We start from the raw sequence: 24,858 nt of genomic DNA, 5'->3' as shown, positions 1-24,858 counted from the left end.
CCATGGAAGCCCACCCCCCATACTTTTCCAAGCCTGGGTTTCATGCTTCTGCCCCTCCTGCCCCTGGGGCAGGAGCTGGGCGCCATGCTGCCGCTCGCCAGCACTTCCCCCCCATCTGCCACTGCTGCCCTTCTGCTGTTTCCCTGTCCACCCCCACTCCTGCCCCAGCTTACCACTCTGGCACCACATCTCAGCTGCATGACCTAAACAGTAGGATGCAGCAGGAGCTGGACCAGTTTGGCGGGCACCATACACAGCCAGCCAAGAATCTCAGGGGCCAGGCTGGCTCCTGCTGTGTCCTTCAGCCCAGCACTGCAGCCAGGAACCATGTGGTGCTAGAGCAACTGGCGGGGGCTGAGAGGGGTAAAAGGCTGCAGCAGTCAGGGGGGAATGGCAGCGAATGAGTGTGCGGAGTACAGTAACAGCCTGGTGGGAGCACAGGGCCTCCGCAGTGTGCCAGGGCCAGCACCAGCCCCAGTGAAAGCCCCAGCGGGGCCCACAGTGGGGCTGCAGGAGTGCAAGGAGTGGGCCAGCAGGGCTCTCTGAAGCCAGGCTGGCCTGCACCAGCAGGGAGAGGGGGAGCTAGCCTGGTTCCAGAGCCCCTGCCAACCTGGGCCCCGCACTCCTGCCACCTCACTCTGAGCCCCACCGGCCCTGGCCCCAGTGCACTGACACAGATCTTGCACTCCTGTCCAGATGTCAATGAGCTCTGCACACCCGCTCACTGCTCCTTCCCCCTGGCCTGCTGCCAGTTTCACAATTTTGCTGCCTGCGGGCCTGTGGGCCATATTTTGCTCACCCCTGACCTAAGGCATGTGATCAGAAGACAGTGTTCTTTGATAGATATGCTTTCCAACACAGCAATTAAAGGGGAAGTATTGTAGCCTCTTGCAAATCAAAAGATTAGACTAATTAATGCTTTACACTAGCAGGTAACAAAAGCAGGACTCAGCTGGAGAGAATGTTTCCTAGAGTTGGAAATGCTAAAACAATCATATCTGCTATACAATCAAATCTGCTATTGAAACCAAACTGATTGAAGCCCATAGAATGTTTGTAGAACTCGTGCCCACCCACATGCAAGCCAATTTTGCAAATGGTCTAAACTGGCCAGAACAGGCAAACTATCAGCAAGAAGTTTAATACCAATTAATACTCCACTAATCTGATCTAAACAGAAGTATATTCAACATAGCTTCAAAGAAGCTAATATGGTATAATTTTCTCCTTACTCTCCTCCTGGTGGCCTTGCAAAATCTGTCAGAATGTGCTGCCTGAATGTTACCCTCATTATGCGCACAAAAGGGGGATGAGCTGGGAATTGTGGGATAAGTACCTAAAATACATTGCATCAGAAATTGTCTAAGCAAATAGTGTGGACACGGGGCAAATCTTAACCAGTTCAGGATGGCGTGTGTGGATGCTCTGAGCCATTTACACCAATCCAGTACAGTTGGTTCAGTTCTCTAGTGGAGACAAACCTCACAGCATCAGAAAGGGTAGGTGCGCACCACAAAAGTTGGCTTTCCCAGTGTTCATGGAGACTGGGTGAGTTTGTTTGAGGTTAAGGTGCTGGGGCCAGCTGAACAGTTCTAAAATAGATGCATTTCACAGTTTGGGTGTGTTGGGAATTCTCCAGGATAGTTCATACCCATCTCTAGTGAAAGTTTGACAATGAATAGAAAAGATTTGCAAACCCTTCCCATCCCTTCAGGTTTTTTTAGGAGCTGACAGGCATACATAAATCTAACCCTGGCTACCATTAAAAAGACACCAAAGCTGTCTGAACTGTTCCTGTTGCAGAGACATCCTGCACAGATTCAGAAAGTTCCTTGATTAAATGAGGATTAGTTGCAGAAGGAGCACATCCAAAGAAAAAAATCGTTTCCATGGTAAAAACAGAGTTTTGAACTAATTAGCCTTTTTTTCCCCAGGAATGATTGGGAGCCCCCTGACAAGAAGGTGGATACTAGAAAGTACCGGGCAGAGCCCAAGAGCATTTACGACTATCAACCAGGAAAGTCCTCAGTCTTGAACAACGAAAAGATGGTAATGCTTATCTTATCCTACTCTATAGCTTGGTCCTGCAATTGTAATACATCCTATAGGCACTTGTATGTTTCCATTTCGATAAATACCCTTGCCTTATATTGCCTATGTAGTGTATTTCTGTATATTTTGTTTTGCAAATGTTTGAGTAACCTCTTAACCATTGTCAGTCATACAAAACCAGAGCTGGAGAGCTGTGAGGCTCTCTTTTCTTCTGGATGTATTGTTTTCTCTGTGAAGTATGGATCACTATCCCCAGTTTTTAATCTGTTTGACACCATGACCTGTTTGATGGCTGCTTTGTCAACTGTGCTTATTTATAGTGCAAAGTCTTAATTTATTCAGGAGAGTCTGAAGTCGTGATGCAGTGTACCAGGCTGGCAAGGGTTCAACTTTGTGTGCTTCTATGTCATCAGTTTTAATTAAATTAACCTTCAGCTTTTATGCATTGCAAGTGAAATGATGCAAGTCCTAGAAAACATTTATTAGTTGGTTTTAAGTGAAAATTTTTCATCCTTAAAATTGTGATTTGGAAGGCTTGGGTTAAAGTGCTAATTATTTGTGATATTCAAAGTAGATTCTAAGGTCATGTTTTCATTAATCCTTGGAGAAGGGTTGAAGAGTTTTGCAGAGCATACAGTTGCTTTTACTTAAAAATGTATGGAAAGGATTTAAACCAATAGAAATATGCATTTAAACTAGGGTTTGGCAACCTATGGCCCACTGGCTGGGTTTGGTCAGCAGAACCACTGGATCTGACCTGTGGACATGTGGCATTTGACAGTAGTGGTGGCTGGGTTCTAGCTCCTGGCCACCTCCCTGCCTCCGACCCAAGAAGTAGCCAGAAAAAGTTGCCTACCCTGAGTTTAAGCTATTGAAAATAAGCCTGACGTGGGTAGTAGGTGCTTCTGTTCAGTTCTGGCAAAAACCAATGTTTTTGAAAGATCGTGGGACTGATTCTACTTCCACATCAGTGTTGCTTCATTCACTTCAGCAAAGTTACACCTGGTTTAGGGCCTGTTGAAATCAGCAGGAGTCTTCTCCTTGACTTCAGTGAGCACTGGCTTAGCCCCTTCCACAGGTGTAAGGAAAGGGACAGTTGGGGCACTTTAGGTTCTTCCTAGAGCAAAACTGCAGCTGATTTCAGTGGGAACTTTGCCTCAGTAAGCTTTACAGGATCAGACCCTATCATTTACAGCTGATTTATCAGAGCCCCTAAGGATCTGCTTGCACCCAGTGTAATCCATAGAATTTTTGTCGAGCTCCAAGTGAAACATATCCTTAAATAGATTTCTAAGTCAAATTGAAAGCCAGAAAAGGGACAGTCAATGGAGAAGCTGGGAGTTCAATAAAAAAAGGAAAGGTGCATGATTATGATGTTCTTGACATGTTTGCAGTTCTCATTTCAAAGCAAAGATCAGAGAGGAGTAGGGGACAAGGTTTAGAAATATGGTGAGACTGAAATGGGATTTCAGTCTGTGGTCTTCATTGACTGGTATCATAGTGATGCATAGAGATTGTTTTATGTTGCAGGGAACCTAGCAAAAAACTTATCTAAAGAGAATTTGCAAGTTGTCAGTGTATTACAATGCCATATGCAAAGCAGTGGTTATCCGGGCCTGATCTCAAGCCCACAGACATCAGCACAAAGACATCCATCTCATTGTTTTCAGTGGGTTTTGGACCAGTTTCACTGTATACTGAAAACTTCCGTATGTGATAAATGAAAAATGTTTTAGGAGTTAATACATAATGTATAGAAACCAAAGAACATAGGATTTCTGTTTTGGCTGCAGGTAATAATTTTTTCTCCAATTCTTGTGGTTTCAGTAGGTTCACTTGACATATGCAGGCATTAACTCCTTTTTGTAATGGTTTTACCATGGTAGAAAAAAGATTAACCACTCATAGACATAGCATTTTCCTTCCCCTGCCATCCCCAGACGATTAAATATGGCAGGAATTATTCCCATGGAAGGAATTGCTGTGGGTAGCAGCCAATATAGAAAAATGAAATGAAAAAATCAGAAGAGCAAAGTCTGAGTTGGCATTAAGTCGGCATGAGAGTCTTGCTATCATGTTTGGAGCATAGAACTGGGACTTCCTAGTTTATAGTCTGAGCCCCATCATGGCTCTCTTTTTGGCCTTGGTCCTTTTAAGTGCCTTTCCTCAGGTAGGACCCAGAAACATTAGTCAAATGCACCAGGCAGGCCCCTACTTCTGTGCAATGGATCCCTAGCGGAGCTCAGGAGTTGGGAGCAATGAGCTCCTGAACTGTAAATCCAGTCCGAGCACACAGTTCTGTCGTTGTCTTTGGCAAGTCACTTCAGGTCTCTGGCTCATTTTTCCCACCTGTAAACTAAGGGTGGGCAAGCTGGGCTGGGGGTGCGGAATGATACTTATTCACTTGCTGTGTATAAGAGAGGTGCTGGACAGTAGCCCAGCTGCTATAATGTATAGGAGCCCTCCATTTGAAGCAGTCCAGAGTCCCTGTTAGTGCCCAACACCACTCCCTCTTGCCATCCCACTTTAATCCCCCAGCTCAGTTTAAGACCCATGGCAGGGGACAGAATGAAGCCACATATGTTGGCTTCTGTGCATAGCTCTTGTACACACCATCATAACAACATAAAGAGGGTTAGGTTGGGCCCATCACAGATGCTTCTGTGTTATGCTGCAGTCACACAATGCATGTAAGTGAGTAGTGTGCTTGTATCCATTAAACTTAGGGGTAGTTGAACCAACTCTGTCTTGTATAGTGGCTCTTCATAACCCAGAGCAATAAATTTATTTTCTCACATAGCCAATACCATCACTAAGCAGCTGCAGCTTGTTCCGTTAAAATAGGTATGAGGAAACAAAAGGACCTTTCTTTTCAGTTGTTCTGTTACTTGTCCTGTCTGGTTTTTTTTCCTTCATTTTCGTTTTGTCTGATTCTCTAACATTTGTTTGTGAATAAGCAAAGTGTATTGTCTTTGCAATCATTCCCTTAGCAATCTATCAGAAATGTGTCCCTTGGTCATGTCCTCTTTGATATAGAATACCACTACTCACTCTGCTTACTGTGTATAGAAGAGGGTTTCTCACATATCCATGTGCTGTTAAAGATGCAGTGTCCTCCAGTGGTTTTTTAAACAATGATCTGGGGCTCAGAACATTTGATTAGTTTCTTTTTTTTTCACATGAAAATTAATGATAATAAAACAAAGCTTAGTTTTGAATCGGAGGGAAAGTCCAACAGTAGGAACAAATAGTCCTGAGGTGTGTCTGTTTACAGCCTTTTCACTGACTTGTTCTGTGACCTGGGGAACGTCATTTCAACTCTTTGTGCCTCATTTTCCCCACCTGTAGGATGTAAAGAGTATTTATGAGACAGCTGTCAAACTTAATTACTGCTTGTAAAGTTCTCAGGGCTCCTCAGATGAGAAGAATTAGGAAAGTGAAAAATTATTAGGTTAAATAAATATCTACATGATAACATTGGAAGCATGGACACTGCATCTCTACCAGTCCCTTTCCTGTGTATTCTTTGCATAATGTTATCCTTCTCTTTCTTTCATTCCCCTATCACCAACTCCTTTAGACTCGGGATATAAGCCCAGAAGAGATAGATTTAAAGAATGAACCTTGGTATAAATTCTTTTCGGAATTGGAGTTTGGGAAACCGGTAAGTTTGATAGCTACAATGAATGATGAAGTCAACCTACATATGTAATGATGCTGTTGCAACTACTGTAGGTCCCAGGCACTGAACGACAGCCTTCCCATTTGAAAAATGGCTATTCATAACTGGACATTAACACTTTGCTGCTCTGTGACACCTTTCAACATTTTTAAGACTTAACATTTGCATTTCAGTTTCAAAAGAGAACATGCTGAAGGGCAACCTTCCTTTCCAGAGGTGCCAAGTACATGGGGACCTGAGGGCCCTGGCCCCCTTGGGAAGAGGGCTGTCATCTGAAATGTGTAAAACTTCCCACATGTCCATCATCTTTGGCCCCCCTCCGCTGGCAAAAATAGAAGTTGGTGCCTATGTTCCTTTCACATGTTGGAGTTCTAATTGAATTTTTGTTTTTTAATGGGAGCTGTAAATGCCATTGGGCACTTTTACATGTGCTCTGGGGATGGGGGTGGCACTTTAATTAGAGCAGCTCCAAGAAGCAATTATTAAGAACGATGGGTGCCTGTATATGAGCATGGAGGCTGCTTTGACATGCTATAATTGCAGCATGGTTAATCGAGTCTGCTGGAATGTGGCAATTTCCACACTCCAGCAGCTTCCCACATCTTGTGTATCAGTGTCCCTGCACTTCAAAATGGCAGCAGGGGAGCTTGAACTAAAGCTTGTTTGATGAACTTTAGTTCAGTTGCCCCCACCACCATTTTGAAATGTGGGGATGCTGATATATGAGATGCAGGAAGCTGCTGGAATGTGCTAATTGCTTGGTTAATTAAGTCTGCTCCAATGCATTGTAATTACAGCACATCAGAACAGCCTCAGCACTCATGTACAGATGCCCATCATTCTCAATAATTTAAGTCCCCTTTTCCATTCACCTGTTCCCTCTCCAAGGTCCAGGATCGCTGTTACTTACCCTATGACACAACTTAAATCATTCCCTTATGTCAGCCCTTGTTCCTTAGGTTTTTTTTGTTTGAAAAGTCCACAAACTGATCTTCACTATTTCCTGCGCTCTCCCGTCTGCATGTCACCTGCAGTGTCCCAAGCATAGTGTCCCAAGTTTGCATTGAGTGTTCCAGAACTATTCCTTGAAACAATCCCCTACAAATAGTGGAATCAAGAAAATCATGTGCTTTTATTAAAAGTCAAGTTGCACAGCTGTCTTGAAAGAATCCCTTGATTTCACAGCTCTAAGAATGATAAAACAAAGCCTAATTATCCAAAAAGGACAGATGTCATTTTGTTGGAGACTGTTGAAAAAAGATTATCCCCACATTGTTCTTAAGACCTCTAGAGCAGTGGACACCAACCACAGAGATTGACTGGTCGATCATGGAGCCTCTGACAGTTGATTGCGGAGCCTCTGACAGACTGAAATCGGGAGCGGCAGGATGCACATGGCTGAGCTGAGCCATGCCCCCTGCCACCCAGGCTGGGCTGGGTGAATGGGGTCAGAGACCTGGGCAGAAGAGTTATAGCTGTCAGAAGACGTGGCATCTGTCTCTGACTTTCATATTTGAGTGTTCAAGTCATGCACTCCTGCTCTGTGCACACTGCTCAGTTTCAGAGGTAGGATGACTGGAGGAGAATAGCGTTCCAAGAAGAAATGTTACAGCCACATGTGTCAGTCTCCCCTTGTTGGAAAATGATAAAAGTCTGACAATACTCCATTGAATCACAGCTCTGAAAAATGAGTTCTGGACTTAAAGAGCAGCTCCCAGCTGTAGAACTTTTTTCCAAGCCCGTAGAGAACCAGACCATCAATAGCCACATGTCCAATCAGGGCAATGTAGCTTGAGTTGGCTTGGGCTGGGCTTTTCAAAATGCTTTTTGGCTCAGCTTGGCTTCCACTGAAATCCTAGGTCTAAATGTCTTGTGGCATTTTTCCTTACTCATGAAGTAGGCATGAAACGCTGCCATTGGTACAATTCTGGCTGGGTTATGCTTTGGGCAGCGTGACTGCTAGGCACAAAGGCATGGAAAACCAGGCCCTGCAAGGTCCCTTGTTGACATGACTTGGATTAGACAGGTCACAGCAGCTGTCTTGGGAAGAGTGAAACAGCACTTTTCTCATTTGGTGTTCCATATCTGTTCCTAGCCAGTGCCATGGAAGTCTCAGTGGTGCTTTGGCAGCATGTGCGCCCTATGAACAAAGGCCCTGTTGTCTCAGTGGGATTCAGTCCCTTTGGCGTGGGTTCCTTTTTTTGCCAAATTGCTGAGGCTCAGTGGAGAGTGGACAGTCCCTACAGGTGTGCATGTGTGGTTTGAGGCACTGCAAACTGCATGCAGCACACACGCACCTGTTCACTGTGCTGCTAATTTGCAGCATGATGGATTTTTTTGAAAAAAAATGCTGCTGAAAAAAGTGGTGTCGTGCACATAGTAGCAGCGTGCGCCAGAAAGGAAGCCTGGCCAGTCAGAGCCACATTCTAGCTGCCAGCCAGGCTCCAAGCAGCTGGATCACCACCACTGCTGCCCCGGGAGACCCCTAGGAATCCACCCAAGACAATGTGCCACTGGTGTTGTTGCCCGCATATGGGGATGCCCTCAGTGAGACTTTCCTCTTCTCTTGCTCCCTAATTATGGTTTGTAGCTACCAGGCTCTAGAACTTGTCATTCAGTTCCATTGTCTTTCATTGTGGGAATCAAATAACACTGGCCTGTCTAACCAGCTCTAGACTATAGCATGTCTATCCAGTACTAGACTCAGTGGGGAGCCTGGACAGTGGCTGAAGAGGTGTAAGACCATCCCTGCTTCTTGTATCCACACATTAGGTGGCTTGTGAGGTCTGTTTGTGGCCTGGTATCATGGGCAATTTCCCTGGTGCTCTCCTGGTGCTTAAAACCACATCTGTTGGCAACTTCACTTCGATCTTTCCAGGGCAGTTGTGATTATGTTTTTTGCTATAACATTGGAAGGAAAAAGTTTTGCGAAGAAGAGACTTGTTCAACTCAAAAGACCTCCGCTGATTCTACTATAGGTCCATCTGCCATAACTGTGAACAAATGATGAATGATAGCCACAGATTTCTTGGGATAAGTAATAGTCATTTGAAGTATCTGCAGTCTAAAAAGTGGCTGTAGAAATAGAAAAAAATTAATTTTGGAGAGAGTTGAATTAAGTTCCAAAATTTTTCAGCTCAGTTCTACCTCCAGTAAAATGGACATTGGCAGGCTCTCTATTTATTCTCTCTGTGACATGCCTCAGATGGAAAAATATAAAGTTAGGACTGCTTAATTTGTGAACTGGGAGATCATACTTTTTGGTTTGGGGGTGTGGAAAAGAATCCACATAGAAAGAATAGCCATTCCTGTGGCTGTGTCTTCAGCCCCATGCATGAACTGTGTGCTGGTGGGACTGCCTAGCATGGTGTTATCTGTGTAGGAGGAGACATTAGGACATAAGGCCTGATCAATGCTCTGCAGTATTACTCATTCCATCAGAAGTGTAACTTAAACAAAGACCCAAAATTTCTTTAAAATCAAGAGCCATCCCATATAGGTTGAGTTTTTTAAATCACTGATTCCCAGATTTCATTGTACCTCATACCTGCCACTCCAAAGAGTGGAATGGAAAATAACAGTTCTGCATTCTCATTGCCCTACAATGCAAACATGGAAATTCAGCCATTTGTTAACATGGTATGTATATACAGTCTGCAATGGGGGTAGAGTTGGGCAGGGAGAAAACTTCTCTTCTTTTTATTTATGAAAGGCCTTCGTTCTGCTGTTCCCTTTTTAGATAGAAAAATGAGCAAGCAAATGCTTTTTTTTGACTGTTAATCCCTTCCCTTTTTCTTTCGCTTTTATGTTATGAATGCTTTAACCCAGTGATTCCCAACCTTTTTTTGCTGTGACCTGCTGCTGAGAGTGGAGTGTGGTGGCGGCGGCAGTGGCCCGGGGGTGGGGGCGAGGAAGCTCCTGGGGCGCAGCACGGTTTGTCCTTTGTGCATGGCGCCATTGGTATTGCCCCCACGACCCTCATTTGGGTCATGACCCAAGGTTGGGAACCACTGCTTTAACCACTGCCCACATGCTCCCTCTGGGGAGCATAAAACCCGTAAAGCACCTTGCAAAACTAAAAATGGCTTCCAACCAATATGTAAAACCAAACCCCCTCAACCCATGCATGTGCCCTTGGCCTCCGATAATCTTCTGGATTTTGTGCTACAGCCGATTTATGCCTCTCGTCTCTCTCTCTCGCTCTCTCTTTTTTTAATTTTATTTTTTGGTGTAGATGCAGACCCCTAATGTAACCCCCTCTGTTCTAATCCAGTTTCCATATTCTCTGTGATGTCTTTCCTTATCTTCATTTCCTCATTTCCTTCCTCTGCTTTCCATCAGCCTCCAAAAAAGATATGGGATTATACTCCTGGAGATTGCTCTATCCTTACTAGAGAGGATAGAAAGGTAATTGTCTCACATACATTATACTGTGGTGTATGGTGTGGGGGAGTTTTTCTTTTCCTCTAGCACTGTGTGGATTTTGTGCGCTTGTGGGTGATTTTTTTTTCCTTTGCTAATTTGGTTTGATCTTATTACCCTATTAAGTGGCTAATAAATCTATTTAATAAACAATCCTTAAAGCATAATCTGCCATAGATCTAAATGGTGGCATTGATTTTTGACCTGCAGCAATGATTGCACTAACAGCAGATTGCATCGATATTACAGTATGATTGATTTTTTTTTTTAAACAGGTGTGTAATTTGTGGCATTTATGCTTTGTAAAATTAGATTCTAGCAGGCCTTGTGCATCTCTGAATTTAAATGTGAAATGCTTAAAACAATTGTCTCTAATTATTGATAAGTAATTAATTACTGGTGAATGTCTGTACCATCTTAGTCTGTTTTTTCAATAAAAAGGCTCTCTTATTTTTTTTTCAAAATTAACATTCCTTTGGTTTCCCCTAACCCTAAGCATTATTTTCCCATTCTTCTTCTTCTCCTTTAACCAGACTGATCTAGAAAAAGACCTCTACCTCTACCAGACTGAGTTAGAGGCAGATTTAGAAAAAATGGAGAAGCTTTATAAAACGCCAGATAAAAAGCCACAGAAGGTATTTCCTATTCTTTTCATGCTGTCAATCCTTGTTTCCAAACTCTCTGCTCTAATCTATTCACTGCTGGATGATTATTAAATGAGATTGAGATAAATAATGGTTCTGACCGTTTTGACTGCATGGCTTGCTGTGTAGCTGTCAGAAATGATAGAACGTGAAGCTGAGAATCCTGCTTGAAATCCATTTCAGATGCAGTGTTTTCCTTCTCCCTCCCTCCCCAAACTCCTTTTTAAGGTTTGTTTTGAGTTTGGTGTCTTAGCAAAACCCCCTTGCTATTTTTCACATGAATAGGCAGCAGCAAGCGGCTTAAAATTCTTGGTTGACGTCACATCATCATCTTGTGCCTTTCAGCCAAATTGCCTTTTCTCTTTTCATACATACCCCACTCTCTGCTGCCTTCTGGAGACCCTGCGCCTATCCAAGATCTGGATTTTTATGAAAAAATTTTATACAACTCTCCTTAAGCTCTACTTACTGTAGCCTTCTTGGGCAGAATAGCATCTGCTGCCCTTCTGATGATCTATGCGACTCAAACAGTGATAGCCTAGAAATGCCCATTGGGTAATGCTCAAATTATTATTCACTGAAAACAAAAATCTGCAGTGACTTGATCAGGACTCACAAAAGCTGCTATTGCAAAGGCCCCATTTACTTTTGTACAGCTGCATTTCAAACTGTCCATGAATCTAGATTTGTGTGCAGGGGGGGTAGAAATCCTAAATCAAAATGTATCTTCCAAACTTCTTCAGATTTACTAAACAGTATGCCTAGAAAATTTTAGATGGATTTAAACAAGTGGCTGAGAACTGGCTTTTGCTATTGAACTTGTGCAGCTGGCATTGCTTCCCTTTAAGTATGGAAACTGGATTGAAACATTTCCTTTCTTGTTAGCGTTATGAGGAATATTATTATGAATGTATGTGCTACAGAAATGTGATATACCTTTAAAGAAAAGGGGGGGCTAGGGATGGTTGGGGGGAAAGCTTGGAGAAATAATTATGAGCATGTGTCTCCTGGTCCTGGCCCAGCTGGTTATCTCGTCTTGCTTTTGGCTTTATTCACAATGACTCATTCGCAGACAAAAGAATAGGCACTGTGAAAAGGCATCGGCTGTGCTAAAACCTGTCACTGCCCTGAAGGAACCCAAGAAAATTGTCGCTCTTCTGTGGAGACATTGATGCTTTAGCTTGTGTTTAAATTTAAATCTCAGTATCTCCCAAAGGCCAACTTTTTAGCTAGAGATGGAAAATTTCTTAAGGAAGGCTTTTTCTTTCTCTTTGAATGCAAGTCTGTATCTGTGACTTCTTTGTTTGGACTTTTGCAGAGTACAGCAAGCACCACTCCTCTGGAAACTTCCACAGATCATTCATCCTAGTAAGTTTCAGAATGACTTTTTGTGTTTTTTTTTTGACAGTTTGGGTTTTTCTGAGGATTTTGGAAGTGGTGACACATGCCCACACTTACCAAGCATGTTATATTTGTGCATTGGTTAGACTCATTCATTGAATGTAGAATGTTGCAGAATAGCTTTGAATGAAGTTTAACATTGTCACATAATTGCTACTTAATTCAGTGAAGATCCTTGTTCCACAGAGTTACTGCTTAAAATGCAAACAAAACTCTTAATTTATCCATGGATGAAATTTGCAAATAATTGGTTGCACTGTGTGTAAAGTAAGCTAGTCTCAAAGTGCTATGATTGTTTCTAACACTTGCATAAAATGAGTAAGAAACTCCTGTCAGATGTTCACAACTATGCATAATGTCTATTCATCTTCATTGTCAAATGAAAATGATGCTGGTACCAGAAGAAACCATTGTCATGCCTTTAACTCTGAGAAGGAAAAACAGTTTAGTAGTGCTTGGAGACTGAAATGGCATGTTGCTATTTTAGACGAATATTCAGAAAGTGGATTGCAGATGGATCCAGCTTTACTTTAAAGGATGCAGAATAATTCCAGGGCAAGATCCTGAGCACTGTGGATTTATGCTAGCTGTGTTGTTAGCACTCGCTGCTAACCTGTTATTCTCTTTAATTGAAACAGATGTTTAACATTCCACTGTGGCATATTTATCGTATTCAGATGAGTGCATGGTGGGGAAAGACATGTCATCATCCTCTGTGCTGTCCATTAATTTTATGTATGTTGACCTACTTGGACCTTTTAAGATATATAATTTTTGAGCTCTCCTGCAGTCGGTTTTACATGCACTTGTTGTAAAGGGATTTCTATTACTGTAATTGGGCAGGTGTCTTGGCCTTGTCAAGTCAGTCATTTCCATAATCTGTTCTAATAAGGAGAGTGTAGTAAAGAAAAAAGGAAACCTGTGCTAAAGGAAACCAGTGTTAAATATACAAGTATAGGTTTTCCTCGCCAGTGGCTGAGAAGAACCCGTATTCCTGACTGTCCTCGGAGAGTTCCAAACCTTGTGAACCTTCTGTTTGTAGTGGACAGGCCAGACTGCTGCTCCTTGGATCATTTCCATTTTCTGAAATCACGATGTCAGAGCTCTTCATAGGTCTCACCAAAGCTCATGGGGGAACCTGCCAGTGACTGACTTCCTCAGAAGTTGAAGTGGCCTAAATAAATAGATAATACCATAATTACTGGAGAGGGGCTGAAACCAAAATGCTTGGTTCTGATGTCCCTAGGACTCCAGGAGATAATTATAATCTCATAATTACAATTATCGTTGAGTAAATTTATTAATTCTAAATTTTTAAATAAGCCATGTCTTCTGATTCTCACTTTGTGAGGTGAAATCGTTTTGCAACTCCGCACTTTGATCTCCCCCACAGAAGGGAATCAGGTTGCCCCATTTGCAGCAGTGTCTCATGGCGTATGCCACAACTCCGGGGTTTGTTAGGGCAGGGGAGAAAGCCTGGAGCTGCTGGGGCTGGGAATGAACAGCCTGAGCCCATTCACAGGCCTTTTCCAGGAGAGCTAAACCACCAGGCTGCTGAGGTAGGGGTGCTTCTGCTGCCAGAGCTGGAGTGGAGTCTTAGAGCCTTCTTGCGGATACCAGGGGCTGCCGGCACTGCGGTCTGTTTCACAGGGTGGGAACAGATGGGGAGAAGTCAATAAGAGGATTCTCCCAGATGCGTCCTCTCCCACAGGTACTTTCCTTAAGAAGGACTCATCTGAGCCCTGGGCTAAGATATTCCACCTTCCAGGTGGAGGGCCTCAGAGGTCTAGCTGTCATATCCCTGGTAACAGCTGGTGTGGTCTCTTTGGGCAAAGAGAGGCGCTGGGCAAAACTTGGTGAGACTAGAGAGTACTGAACAGGGCCCCTATGAATCCCACTGAAGTCGGTGGAAGCTTTTCCGGGGCTTGAAAGAGCAAGGAATTGTTGCTGCCTGTAATTTTGTATTTTGGCAGCAATTTTATCATCCCGGGGAGCCACCTGTGGGACTGAATGTGTGTGATCCACTTGCAATCTTCTGTGTCATCCAGGGACTGAGTGGGGTACTAGACATTTTGTAATTCCAGCTCCATAAACGGTTCTGTCATGTTCCAAAACCTTCCTTTACCCAGTAAACACCATATCTATCCTGATATACCAGACACAGGCAGGCACACACAGATAATCATAGGTGCTATATGTTATTTTTGACATGGGAGGTGGAATTGCCACTGGGTATTGAGATCCAAACCTGATTCCAAACACTTTGCTTGGATCAGTGAATGAGTTGATTTTTTTTAAAGCTTACAAGCAGTTGTACTTTGCCCCCAGGAACAGCCTTGTTATGTTAACATTGCATCTTATTAAAAAGAGTCTGGTTGAAGCTGTACAAGCACTGGCATTGGATGAAATCAGCTCTTATGAGAAGCAGTCTACTTGACTGTTTGACATGTATTTTGCTTCTGGAAAAGCCATTTATACCGTCATAGTGCTGGTCTTTTGTATCTGGAAGAGAACAAAGGACCGCATGGATCATATGCTGGGCAAAATGTTTCACTGATTTGTACCTTCAGGAAGATTCTTTCACTTTGGCTGCTGAGGGATGGTAGTAAATCATTTTAGTTTCTTACAGCCTAAATATCTGAAGTCAGGTTTATTTTTAAACTAATGTATATCCAATGCCAGGGACAAAATTTTGTTCTTAGATCTGCTTGGACTGCAGAAATGTGTTCTCCCCAGAGAGGGAGTTCTGTGCATGTGGGCAGAGTGGAATGTAAAAACTGAGATTATGCTCTGGGCAGAATTTGAACTCAGGAATGTATTTGAAGCAGTATATTCTATAGGTTGTTCATGGGAAGAAAAGCTTTGTAAATGGCAGACAGAAAGATTTACCTGTTAGAGCATGGGTATGTGGAAGGTGCCTGTCTGCCCTTAACATAGCCACTGAATTTCTGTAGCCTAAGACGAATTTGTGACCTCTGTGCCTCGGTTTCCCCCTCTATGAAATAAAGAGAGAGTACTTACCCGCCTCTCATTTACTGGTAAAGATCCTTGAGAGACTGGAATGTATGGCACTAGCAATGCTGAGTATTTAGCATGTTATTTCTGGAAATTTATGATCTCTAGTTAGAAATTTTGCATCTACTGTTTTGCCAGCAGAAGTGTATGATTTGTGTGCACGGCCCTGTTTTGATTCACAAGCCTGGTTTCCTAGAGTCATAGGATTAAAAAGGTCGTCCAGGGTCATCTAATCCGTCCCCTTGCACAGAAGCAGAATTTCCTCTTCCTGTCTCATAGTGCTCTTGAAGCAAACAGGAAAAGGCCCATCACTTTTCTCTCTCTCTCTCTCTTTAAAAAAAATATCATTTTCTAGCTCAGCCTATTCTCCCAACTACTATGCAGTAAGGCGAGATCTGGAATCAGCACCGGGGGACCCTGCTGGCTTGGACAATGAAAGGCAGATTTATAAGAGCGTGCTGGAAGGTGGAGATATCCCGCTACAGGGGTTAAGCGGTCTCAAGCGCCCATCTAGCTCTGCTTCCACTAAAGGTAGGTCAGCAGAGCCTTATCCCTTGTCTTCCATTCCACATAATGAATCAGAACCTGAGTGATAGTGAGGGTAAGAGGGGAGCGCCACGAGGGTTTGGGCCATTGTCCAAACCTAAGGAGATCTCATCTGTCATTCCTTTGTCTCCTGCTCTGCTGTCCCCCCTTCTTCTTTCTGTCTCTTCCCAATCCAGCCTTGTCATCTTTTTTCCTTTGATCACTTGTTCTGATGCCCAGGTCCCTTTTTTCAACAGGACCCTGACTCCTCTGGTCATTTTCCCATATTCTTACCTCCCCCTTTTCAACACTCACCTTGGAGTCTCCCACCCCCACTTTCCTTTGTTCCTTGTGTTGTGGACTCTCCTGCCCTGCCTTCCCATGCTCTACCTCTATCTCCCAGCCTCTGCTGCTGTTTCTTATATGGAGTCTCAGCAGGCCAAGTGGTGTCTGCTGGTTTTCAGCCCCTTAATTTCTGCATCATGGACTCCAGGGCTTACCTGGCTCAAAGGGGCCACACAATACGATGGACACTGCTGAAATCAGTAACCACCCTGAAGTCCATGTAGTATCAAGACAGACGCCAGCCCAGCAGAGACCGCTGGACCTTTTGAGCCTCCCCTCACTGGCTCCCACCATCTTGGAGCATGCAGAGCACTGGGAAAGGCCAGAAGCCTGCCTGTGGGTCAGAGGGAGGAGAACAGGATTCACCCTGAGCTAAAAATGGCTTGGGAAGTGTGTGTATGCGGGAGGGAACTGGTTCTTTCACTTTCCAAACACTAGTCCTCCTGCAAAATAGTGCATCACACACAGATGTCTGTCTCTCTTCGTCTTCCAGCTGCTTTTCAGTACAATAAGAGGCACTTTAGGCAAACAAGACTGTCCAAGCAGAGCACACTCAGCTGGTCCTCAGTAAGGAGAGCCCCTGAAAAGGACACTGTGGGATAGTGCTTGGGTGGGGTCAGTGGATATAGCCTACTTGTTTTAATGCAGACAATCTCTGACTTGCCTGTCCCAGATGAGAATAATGTACTTGGCAGGTGTTATGTGGCGACCATAGTTAGTCTCATTCCAGGCTTGCTTTAATATGCTTTTTGCAACATTAGTACCTCTGCCTCAATGCTAAGGCAGTGACGCTGCCAGGAGTTGAGTTGCCTTGTGCATGGGGTGGCAACTCCCATGGAAGCTGAGGGTGCTCAGCACTTTGCAGGATTCAACCCTAAAGTGCTGCAGTCCTGAATCAGGCATGTGGCTCTAAGCCACATTGCGGACATGATCTGTACCTTTGCACCTGCTTCAGTAGTTCAGCTTGTTGTGCTGTCTCTCTGCTTCTCTTTATTTTTTGACAGTGGTTTTTTAAAGTGTTTTGTGAAATCCAAGCATATTTTCTCTCCTTTCTCAAGAGCTTTCTGGCATTTAAGCTAACAGGTTTTATTTATTTTATTCTGCATGCTTACCAGTGGATCGTAAAGGTGGGAATGCTCATATGATCGCACCCTCTTCAACTAATAGCCGAACCTTTAACGCTAGTAATACTGGTATGTTAGGTCACGCATGTAAACATAAGAAGCCCTTATCAGCTGCAAAAGCCTGCATTACAGAAATTCTCCCTTCCAAATTCAAACCCAAACTAGCAGCTCCAACAGCTCTAGGGCAGGACAAGAATATCTTGCTACCTCACGAGAAAGCTCAAAGCTGCGAGAACCTTCGTAGCTCCTTTGCCCTGTTTGATATCAAAAAAGCTTTCATGGTAGATGTAGGGGAAAGCATAGAGAACCTGTTAATGAAATCGAAGCAGGAATATGTCACCAAATCTGGCAGCACCATGAGCCTGCAAGAGTATGGCACCCAGTCTAGGAAAGGGTACCTCTTACCCAGTTCCAGGAAGAGTGGCCTGGAGTTTACCATGCTGTATAAAAACATGCATCAAATCAACCGGTCCAGGATCAGTCTGGGCACTGCCTCATCCTGCAGCGTGAGGGACATAGCTTCCCAGTTCGAGAATGAAACAAAGGACAGGATGGAGCACAGCCCTGGTCGGCAGAATTCGGAGCAGATCCCTAAACATACTGTGGCATCCCGCATCACTGCCTTCGAGCAGCTAATCCAGAGATCCCGGTCAATGCCCTCTCTTGACTTCTCCAGTGGACAAAGCAAATCCCCCACTCCTCCCCAGTCTAAGAGCTGCCTGGGTGCCGCGTATTCAGCAGAGTCCCTCCTGGAGTTACCAAAGCCAAACCGAAAAGAGAAAGGTGATGTCAACTTGGCTGACCGCTCCTCTCGCTCCTGTAGTAATGTGGAGGACATGCCATCTGATAGTGACATTGTCCCTATGGATACACTCTCAGTTTGCACAGATGAGATGGATCTCCTGTCCAATTTATCTAATGACAGCAACAGCAGCATCAACAATACCAGTGGGCCCCAGAAATATAAAATAAACAAATGCAAAGGATCATGCCCAGCTTCCTACACCAGGTTCACCACCATTCGAAGGCATGAGCAGCAGCAGGCCTTCAAGACCCCTGATTCCAGAGGCAGTGTCCAGGGGGACAGGCACATGCTACCCAGAAATGTCTACCTGATGAGCCCACTTCCCTTCAGATTGAAAAAGCCCTTTCAACACAGTCCCAGAAAGACTCCACCCTTAGATTGCCCAGGGACCCCATCGCTGTACAGCCCCGAGAACCAAAATGACCCCATGCATCTGCGAGGAAGCATAGCAGACAAGAACCACCACCCTTTCTATGGACTGTGCCCTGAAAACAGGCCTCTAGCTCCAAAGCGCCTGTCTTCCTTTGATGTTGTGGAAAGGCTTAGCCATTTCCCCAGCCTGGAATTTAGCCGCCATAGCTCCATTGTCCGAGCTGTTACACCAGACTTCATAAATAATGGGAACATTGTTCCATTTGCTTTCTGTCAGAGCTTGGATACAAACAACAACCTGCAAAGTGAACTTGGGACATACCCCAGAGGTGGCTTTTTGTGAACTTTACCAGTGTCCCTTCATCCGTCTTCCTACTTTGCTTATTTTCTCTGTATTTTTGTTCCCTCAACCTCTGCATCCTCCAGTGCTCATCCTTCTAGTGTGTCTGATGTCCTTTGCGTGTCTTGCTTAGCTTTTTTGTTCAGGACTCGTTAACGGGCTGCACTTCTGAGAAATGATTTCTGCTGCCTTTCTGATCACCATCTGGCTCCATTTGTGTCTCAGGCAACTCTTAGGATGTGAGGATCCTGCAGTGAGATATCTGGAGTCCTATATCATTTGCATTTATATATATATATATATATATATATATATAAAAAAAAAGTGTGTGTGTAAATAAAAAAATAAAACAAAACTACTTGATTTTTTTTTGAGGAACCGTTTCTCAAGATTGTGTGTGTGTATGTGTGCGTGTATTGTTGTGTGTGTATTCATGTGTGTTTACAATTTTTATCAACCGTAATGTGCAAAATAATATTTCAATGGCAGCAAATCTTTTCTTCACGAAGTCCTTGTATGTTTTTTACTCTGTTCCCCACCTTTGTACTCTCCTTTGTTTTCAATCTTTGTTCAGCCAAAAAGGAAAAAAAAATCCAAAAATGTCTCCTCATTTGATTGACCATTTGGTCAATGCTAATTACTAATTGCCACAATGGAAACAAATTATCTGAAAACATTTTTTCCTTTCTGGTTATGCCAGAGAAGTCCATTTGTATTTTAACAACCTTATGTTGTTTTGAAGTAGATTCAGAATCACCAAGACATTTTGTACCAGTTGATTACATGGAAACTCCAGAAGAAATTCTCCGCCGACGTCACGATGACAAAGAGGTAAAGCCCTTTCTTCTGCAGTGCTTTCAACAGCTACAGATGAGGAGAGTACAGCATTTATCCTGCTGTTGCCTGTGTGTCCACATGGTCACATATGAAGGAAGTTTTATATAGTGGCTAGAACAAGAGACTTGGGTGCTAGAACTCCTGAGCTCCGTTACTGCTTCTGTCACTGGCTTACTGTATGGTCTCAGGCATTTCTGTATCTCTCTGTGCCTGAGTTTGCCAGTTACAGGAAATGGAGAGGATACTTGCCAGCCACACAAGGATGGCCTGAGGGATCTTTTCTGTATGCAAAGCACTTGGAGATCTGCTATCAGGTGGATGGCATAATTCAGAATGTGCACTTGGCAATAGTGGAAAGTGGTCCATCAGTAAGCTAAGTGTATCATCAGCAACGTCTCAGCTGATCATTAATCAGTTAAGATAATGTTTACTGAAGTTTTCAGAAGCAACTAGTGATTGTATATATGGGGGGGGGGGGGGAGAGTGTTCCTATTTGGAGTACTGATCTTGATATACTTTAAAGTTCCCTGATTATCTGCAAGTGCTGAATCTTGATGTTCTGCAAGCCATGTCCCTTGTAATGTCTTAAACTGACGGTCCCCAAATTTATCAGATCCTTTTAAAATCATTGGCTAATATGTGGCCAAACTAACAGTCTTTTCAAAGATGAGCTACATGGTGATTTCATTATTGAAGAAAGAAGCAAACTACTAGTTCTCTGAATGGTTATTGTCTATCATTAATGATCTATTTGCTTGTCTGAGAAGCCAGCAAATTAAAATCCCCCTTCCTTTAGAAGTTTTTGAGGTGTGACCTGAAGTCCATGGAAGAAAATGGAAAGACCCATTGACTTCTGTGAGCTTCAGTTCCTACCCTCGGTATGTGGAGTGGCTTGTTCGATTTTAAACAACTCCATTAAGTTCTACCAATGAGTTGCCTTCAAGTATACAATCATAGAAATGTATTCTGTACGCCAGCTAAATCAAAGGGAAGTTATTGTGCAGTTAGTCGACTTGATCTTCTGGGTTTCTCTAAGGCTAGAAATTGACGTCACCAAATAAAGCAGGTCAGCTGTTCTGCGGTGTGTCCTGCTTCATTGGGCAAAATTCGTGTTGCCTATTGTCCTACCTCTTGATGACGTGGGACAATGGGCGGTGTGTTGTCCTTGGCGGGGCCTGGTCCGGCACAGCCTTGGAGTTCCCATGCAGGATTGGACCCCTCAAGCCCTGGTAGCACCTGCCTGGCTTCCTCTACCTTCCAAGATGCACCCCTAGGATCTCTGGTACATGTAGGGTGGGAAACCCCAACTTTTCTGTTTACCGAGGCATGCCCGAAGGATCCCATGGGTTCATCTCTCTAAACGGAGAAAGCTGGGCAGGTGCTCCCAGGGCTGGAGCGGGCCAGTCCTGCACAGGAATTCCTGAAGTGTGCAGGATTGGGCCCCCAGGTCCTTGAAGCACCTGCCCAGCTTTCCCTGCTTAGAGAGATGCTCTGGGCTGCCTGCACCATAAAGTAAGTAGACATCTGTCACTAAATAGTGACACAAATTGATATCATCTTTGTCAAGCCACTGTTTATGACTTGATGAGGGTTAGGGGCATTGGTTTGCTTGGCCTTTCTGCTGCCATTAAATTTTATTATGGTGACACAAAGGCAACAAAAGGTGATGTCTGTTTCCAACTTAAAGCTATATCTTTATGCCGGTACCTGTGTAAGCTCTTTATTGAAGTAATTTTTGCTAGGAGTTGCCAAATGCCCTAAACTACATGATTTACTGCCCATTTTATGCAATTTTATGGCAGAAACTTTTAGAGGACCAGAGACGACTTAAACGTGAGCAAGAAGAAGCTGATATTGCAGCTAGAAGGCACACGGGGGTTATTCCAACGCACCATCAGTTTATCACTAATGAGCGATTTGGGGACCTCCTAAATGTAGACGATACAGCAAAGAGGAAATCTGGGTCAGAGGTCTGTTTTAGTTGCCTCAGTCTGCTGCTTGACCCAAAGCAATATTTGCCTCTCACGGTGTTGCGCTTGAGGCCGACATTAGCTCTCCAGAGAATGCATTTTTTTTTCCCTTCCATTCTGGCTTCATTTAGAATTGCTTTGACTCTTGTGCCTGGTGAATTAATTGGTATCTCTATACCAAGCTGTCTATGTTAAAGCATGTCTACTGAGAATTGCTGGTGCACATCTGTGATGCATGCATTTATATATCAACAACTTTTAGTGAATCAAAGGCATTTCTACATCCTTTGCTACATATTGCTATATTGGCTTTTCCTTATGCGTTCCTTATTGTCTGTGCCTTATGCGTAGAAATTCCATATCATTGATCCTGACTGCCTTATAGACTTAGTGCTACAGTATGTCATTCTGTCTTTGAAAGACTCGTAATGCCTTTAGAAAGAGTTGGAAGAAATCCCAGCAAGTCTCTTTAAACACTACATGATTTGGTTCTTCTAAAAGAGACAAAGGAGGAGATACTTTTTGAGGGTCCCGTGGCACTTTTCACAAGAATTTGATGTTAGGTGAGGTTTTCTAGCCAAATTCCACTTCTTTCCTTGAGCCCGCAGTATATTGTTGCTGTGTGGTGTCCAGCAGTTGCCATGTTGCACCCCAGAGGTGGCTGCACTGCAGGCATAACAGAGATGATTCCTGTATGCAAGCAGAATTAACTTTTGCCCTCTGTGGTATGGATGTAACTGAGATCTGAAATCAGCCTTTTTATTTGTAATATGCTTTGGGATAATTTGGCAAAAAAGGTGCCGGGTGAGTGTAAATATTACTTACTCTGATTATTATTTCTATTGAAGATTGCTCATGGTTTTTTATTATTTTATTACCCAAGTCATAAATCATCAGAATAATTTACGACCAACTAAATCATACCCTGGATGCTATTCATACATAAGCTCTTAAATGTCCTGTCTGCCTTCATCACTACTTGAGACATTTCAGATGTGTACTCATTTTTAATACCTCCTTGCCTTTGTCTCTTTCCCACTAATCGATCCAGTGGCAACTATAGTACTTGGATCATAGCTTAAGTGTTCAAAGATTTGCCCTATTGGGGGGAAAATTAAAAATTTAAAAGTGCCACATGAGTAAAATGCTATTGCTTTTCTCTTGCCATGAAATCCTGCCTTTAACTGCATGTGGATCTGAGGGAAATTTGGACCTAAATCCATAGACTCTTAGCAGTTACCAAGGCAGTCACCAGTTTTGACATGGGGCATGGTCACATGACACATTTATACCAGGGTAGCTTACATTAGTGGTGCAGAGTGAAATAAGTTACACCAGGATCCAGAGTGGACATTCTGCAACTATTCTAGAGTAGTGGCACATGGAAGGTGGCCATTGTACATGGGTGACGTGCACTGGTATAAGTTACATTGGTGAAATGTTACCTTTGGTTTTCCCTGGGTTTCAGCATAGTAGAATAAGTTACTTGGGTGCAGGGTGGCACTGCTGTATGCTCACTCCTTATTTTACATGGTTTACAGGCCAGTTCCACTGCTGTAAACATGTCGTCTGTCCGTGCCCATGTCTCATGTTTAAATGTTTACTGTTCTTATACTGCCCCCTGCCTTCCTGTACATGGCATTGGTGACATTTATACAAGAGAGTGGCACTTATTTAAGTATCAAGGGAGAAGTTTCTTCAGAGCTATACATCAGAACTGAACATTGGGGTGAGATCCAAGCATATACGTAGCAGAATATCTGAATTTAGAACTGCTAGTTTCAGTCCCCAGTGGGTGTTAGTCCTTGCTGCGGCTGGGGTGCATTCCCATATAACTTTCAGAAGGGTGTTGAAGGATGTAATTATCATCTTTATTTTGTTGTTTTTGATCTGTAGATGAGACCTGCTAGAGCCAAGTTTGACTTTAAAGCACAGACATTAAAGTGAGTATACATGGAGATGATAGCTTCTTTCTTTCCTTCACAGCTTTTTTTTTAAATATAGTGTAATATTTTTTAAATTTAATAGTGTCTAATTCATAGTTTGGAATAAATATCTTTCCATGCAAGAGTTCAAAGCAAACCCTGCACAGTCAATGAAAAGCTTGATCAGTCAATAGAGAATCTTTAGTTTATAGTCAGCAAGGTACCTTCATGCAAATGCTGTTGTCTTGTTCTGAGCATCTGTTTCCATACCTCTGAGGGTAATCCACTTGGGACTCTGAAAGAAATAAGTGTGCACTCTTGCTGGCTGCTACCAGGGTCTGATACAACTCTGGAAGAGTTGTCTTTCACCTTGTGCACTGTTAACAGGACTGCCAGCTGTGTCCTCAGTGCTTTATGCCTTTTTAAAATTACTTTTGAAGTTTAAGAAGCAGAAAGAACTCAGTTGGAAACTTAATCCCCATGTGGAGTATACAGAGATGGTGGTGGGATTTTTCTACTACACAGTAGCATAACTAAGGGTGAGCAACTGGGGCACCAGCCCCAAGTGCCACATTTGAGAGAGCACAAGAATGGCAGCTGCCACCACTTCCAACCCTGCTACTGGCCCGGCCATCACAGCTGCCTAGTGTGCAGAAAATGCTTTTTCACCTCTGCTACTATGTCCCACATCTTTTTATGTCTGGGAGATCTTTGGCATTGTAAGTGCCCTGTGATGACTCCACTGTCACTAAAGGATGGTTCTGAGGGCTTTCTAAGGTCTTTGGTCATTTTCAAACACAACAGTATATTAATTGTCCATAAGGCCTTTTTCCTCTGCATGGGATTGCAGTTATTTTCATTGCTGGGCTGTGTGCTTAGATCTTCTTTCTGATCATTGCTGATGAAACCCTTGAAAGAGGAAGGGAAAGCAGGCCCCCTGAGAAGAAGTTCCTGTTGCTTTTCTCAGACACCTCTGAGAGAAACTGGATGACCTGTGTTTGATGGCTTCTGACAGTATACATAAAATCACTCCAGGACTAGTGAGGACTGCAGATCAGCATCCTCTTGATGTCCTGGGAGTAGCTCTTGGAGGACCACACAGATCAAAATGAAAAGGAGCTTGTAGAATCTGTACTGGGAAAGTTTGGGCCTTTGCCTGTTCCAGTGACTGGCCCCGTTAGTAGGTTGATGAGCCTGCTATAGTTCCTAATAATGCAAATTAATCCTTTTGCTCGTGCTGGAATGGTTCATGCTTTTAGCTCAGAAGGTGCAGGTTCAAATCGCACTTTTGTTCCCTTATTTCTAAGAGTTGACCAGCCACGAACATCATGGAATCCAGTACAATCCCAATTTGCAGATGGTTATTTCCATTAATAGCAGATTAGCTTCCTTTTAACAC

The 24,858-nt window shown here is 43.5% G+C and overlaps 1 protein-coding gene across 30 annotated transcripts in view; it reads left to right on the top strand.

Annotated features, from left to right (window-relative positions):
• Positions 1-24,858, top strand: part of SORBS1 (sorbin and SH3 domain containing 1) — a 184,018-nt gene that overhangs the window by 137,256 nt on the left and 21,904 nt on the right. For 15 of the 30 annotated variants that reach the window (XM_019555740.1, XM_019555741.1, XM_019555748.1 and 12 more), the window contains 9 exons: positions 1,935-2,049; positions 5,633-5,716; positions 10,076-10,141; positions 10,690-10,791; positions 12,119-12,168; positions 15,572-15,747; positions 19,470-19,558; positions 21,367-21,534; positions 23,431-23,477. In XM_019555740.1, coding sequence (XP_019411285.1) covers positions 1,935-2,049; positions 5,633-5,716; positions 10,076-10,141; positions 10,690-10,791; positions 12,119-12,168; positions 15,572-15,747; positions 19,470-19,558; positions 21,367-21,534; positions 23,431-23,477 — 897 coding nt within the window. The remainder of the gene's footprint in view (positions 1-1,934; positions 2,050-5,632; positions 5,717-10,075; positions 10,142-10,689; positions 10,792-12,118; positions 12,169-15,571; positions 15,748-19,469; positions 19,559-21,366; positions 21,535-23,430; positions 23,478-24,858) is intronic. The other 15 variants (XM_019555739.1, XM_019555754.1, XM_019555763.1 and 12 more) reach the window with 5 other exon arrangements.

This window comes from Crocodylus porosus, unplaced genomic scaffold, assembly GCF_001723895.1.
Source record: "Crocodylus porosus isolate Cpor-Errol unplaced genomic scaffold, CroPor_comp1, whole genome shotgun sequence".
NCBI classification, from domain to species: Eukaryota; Metazoa; Chordata; order Crocodylia; family Crocodylidae; genus Crocodylus; species Crocodylus porosus.
This window is presented reverse-complemented; position numbering and strand designations above follow the sequence as displayed.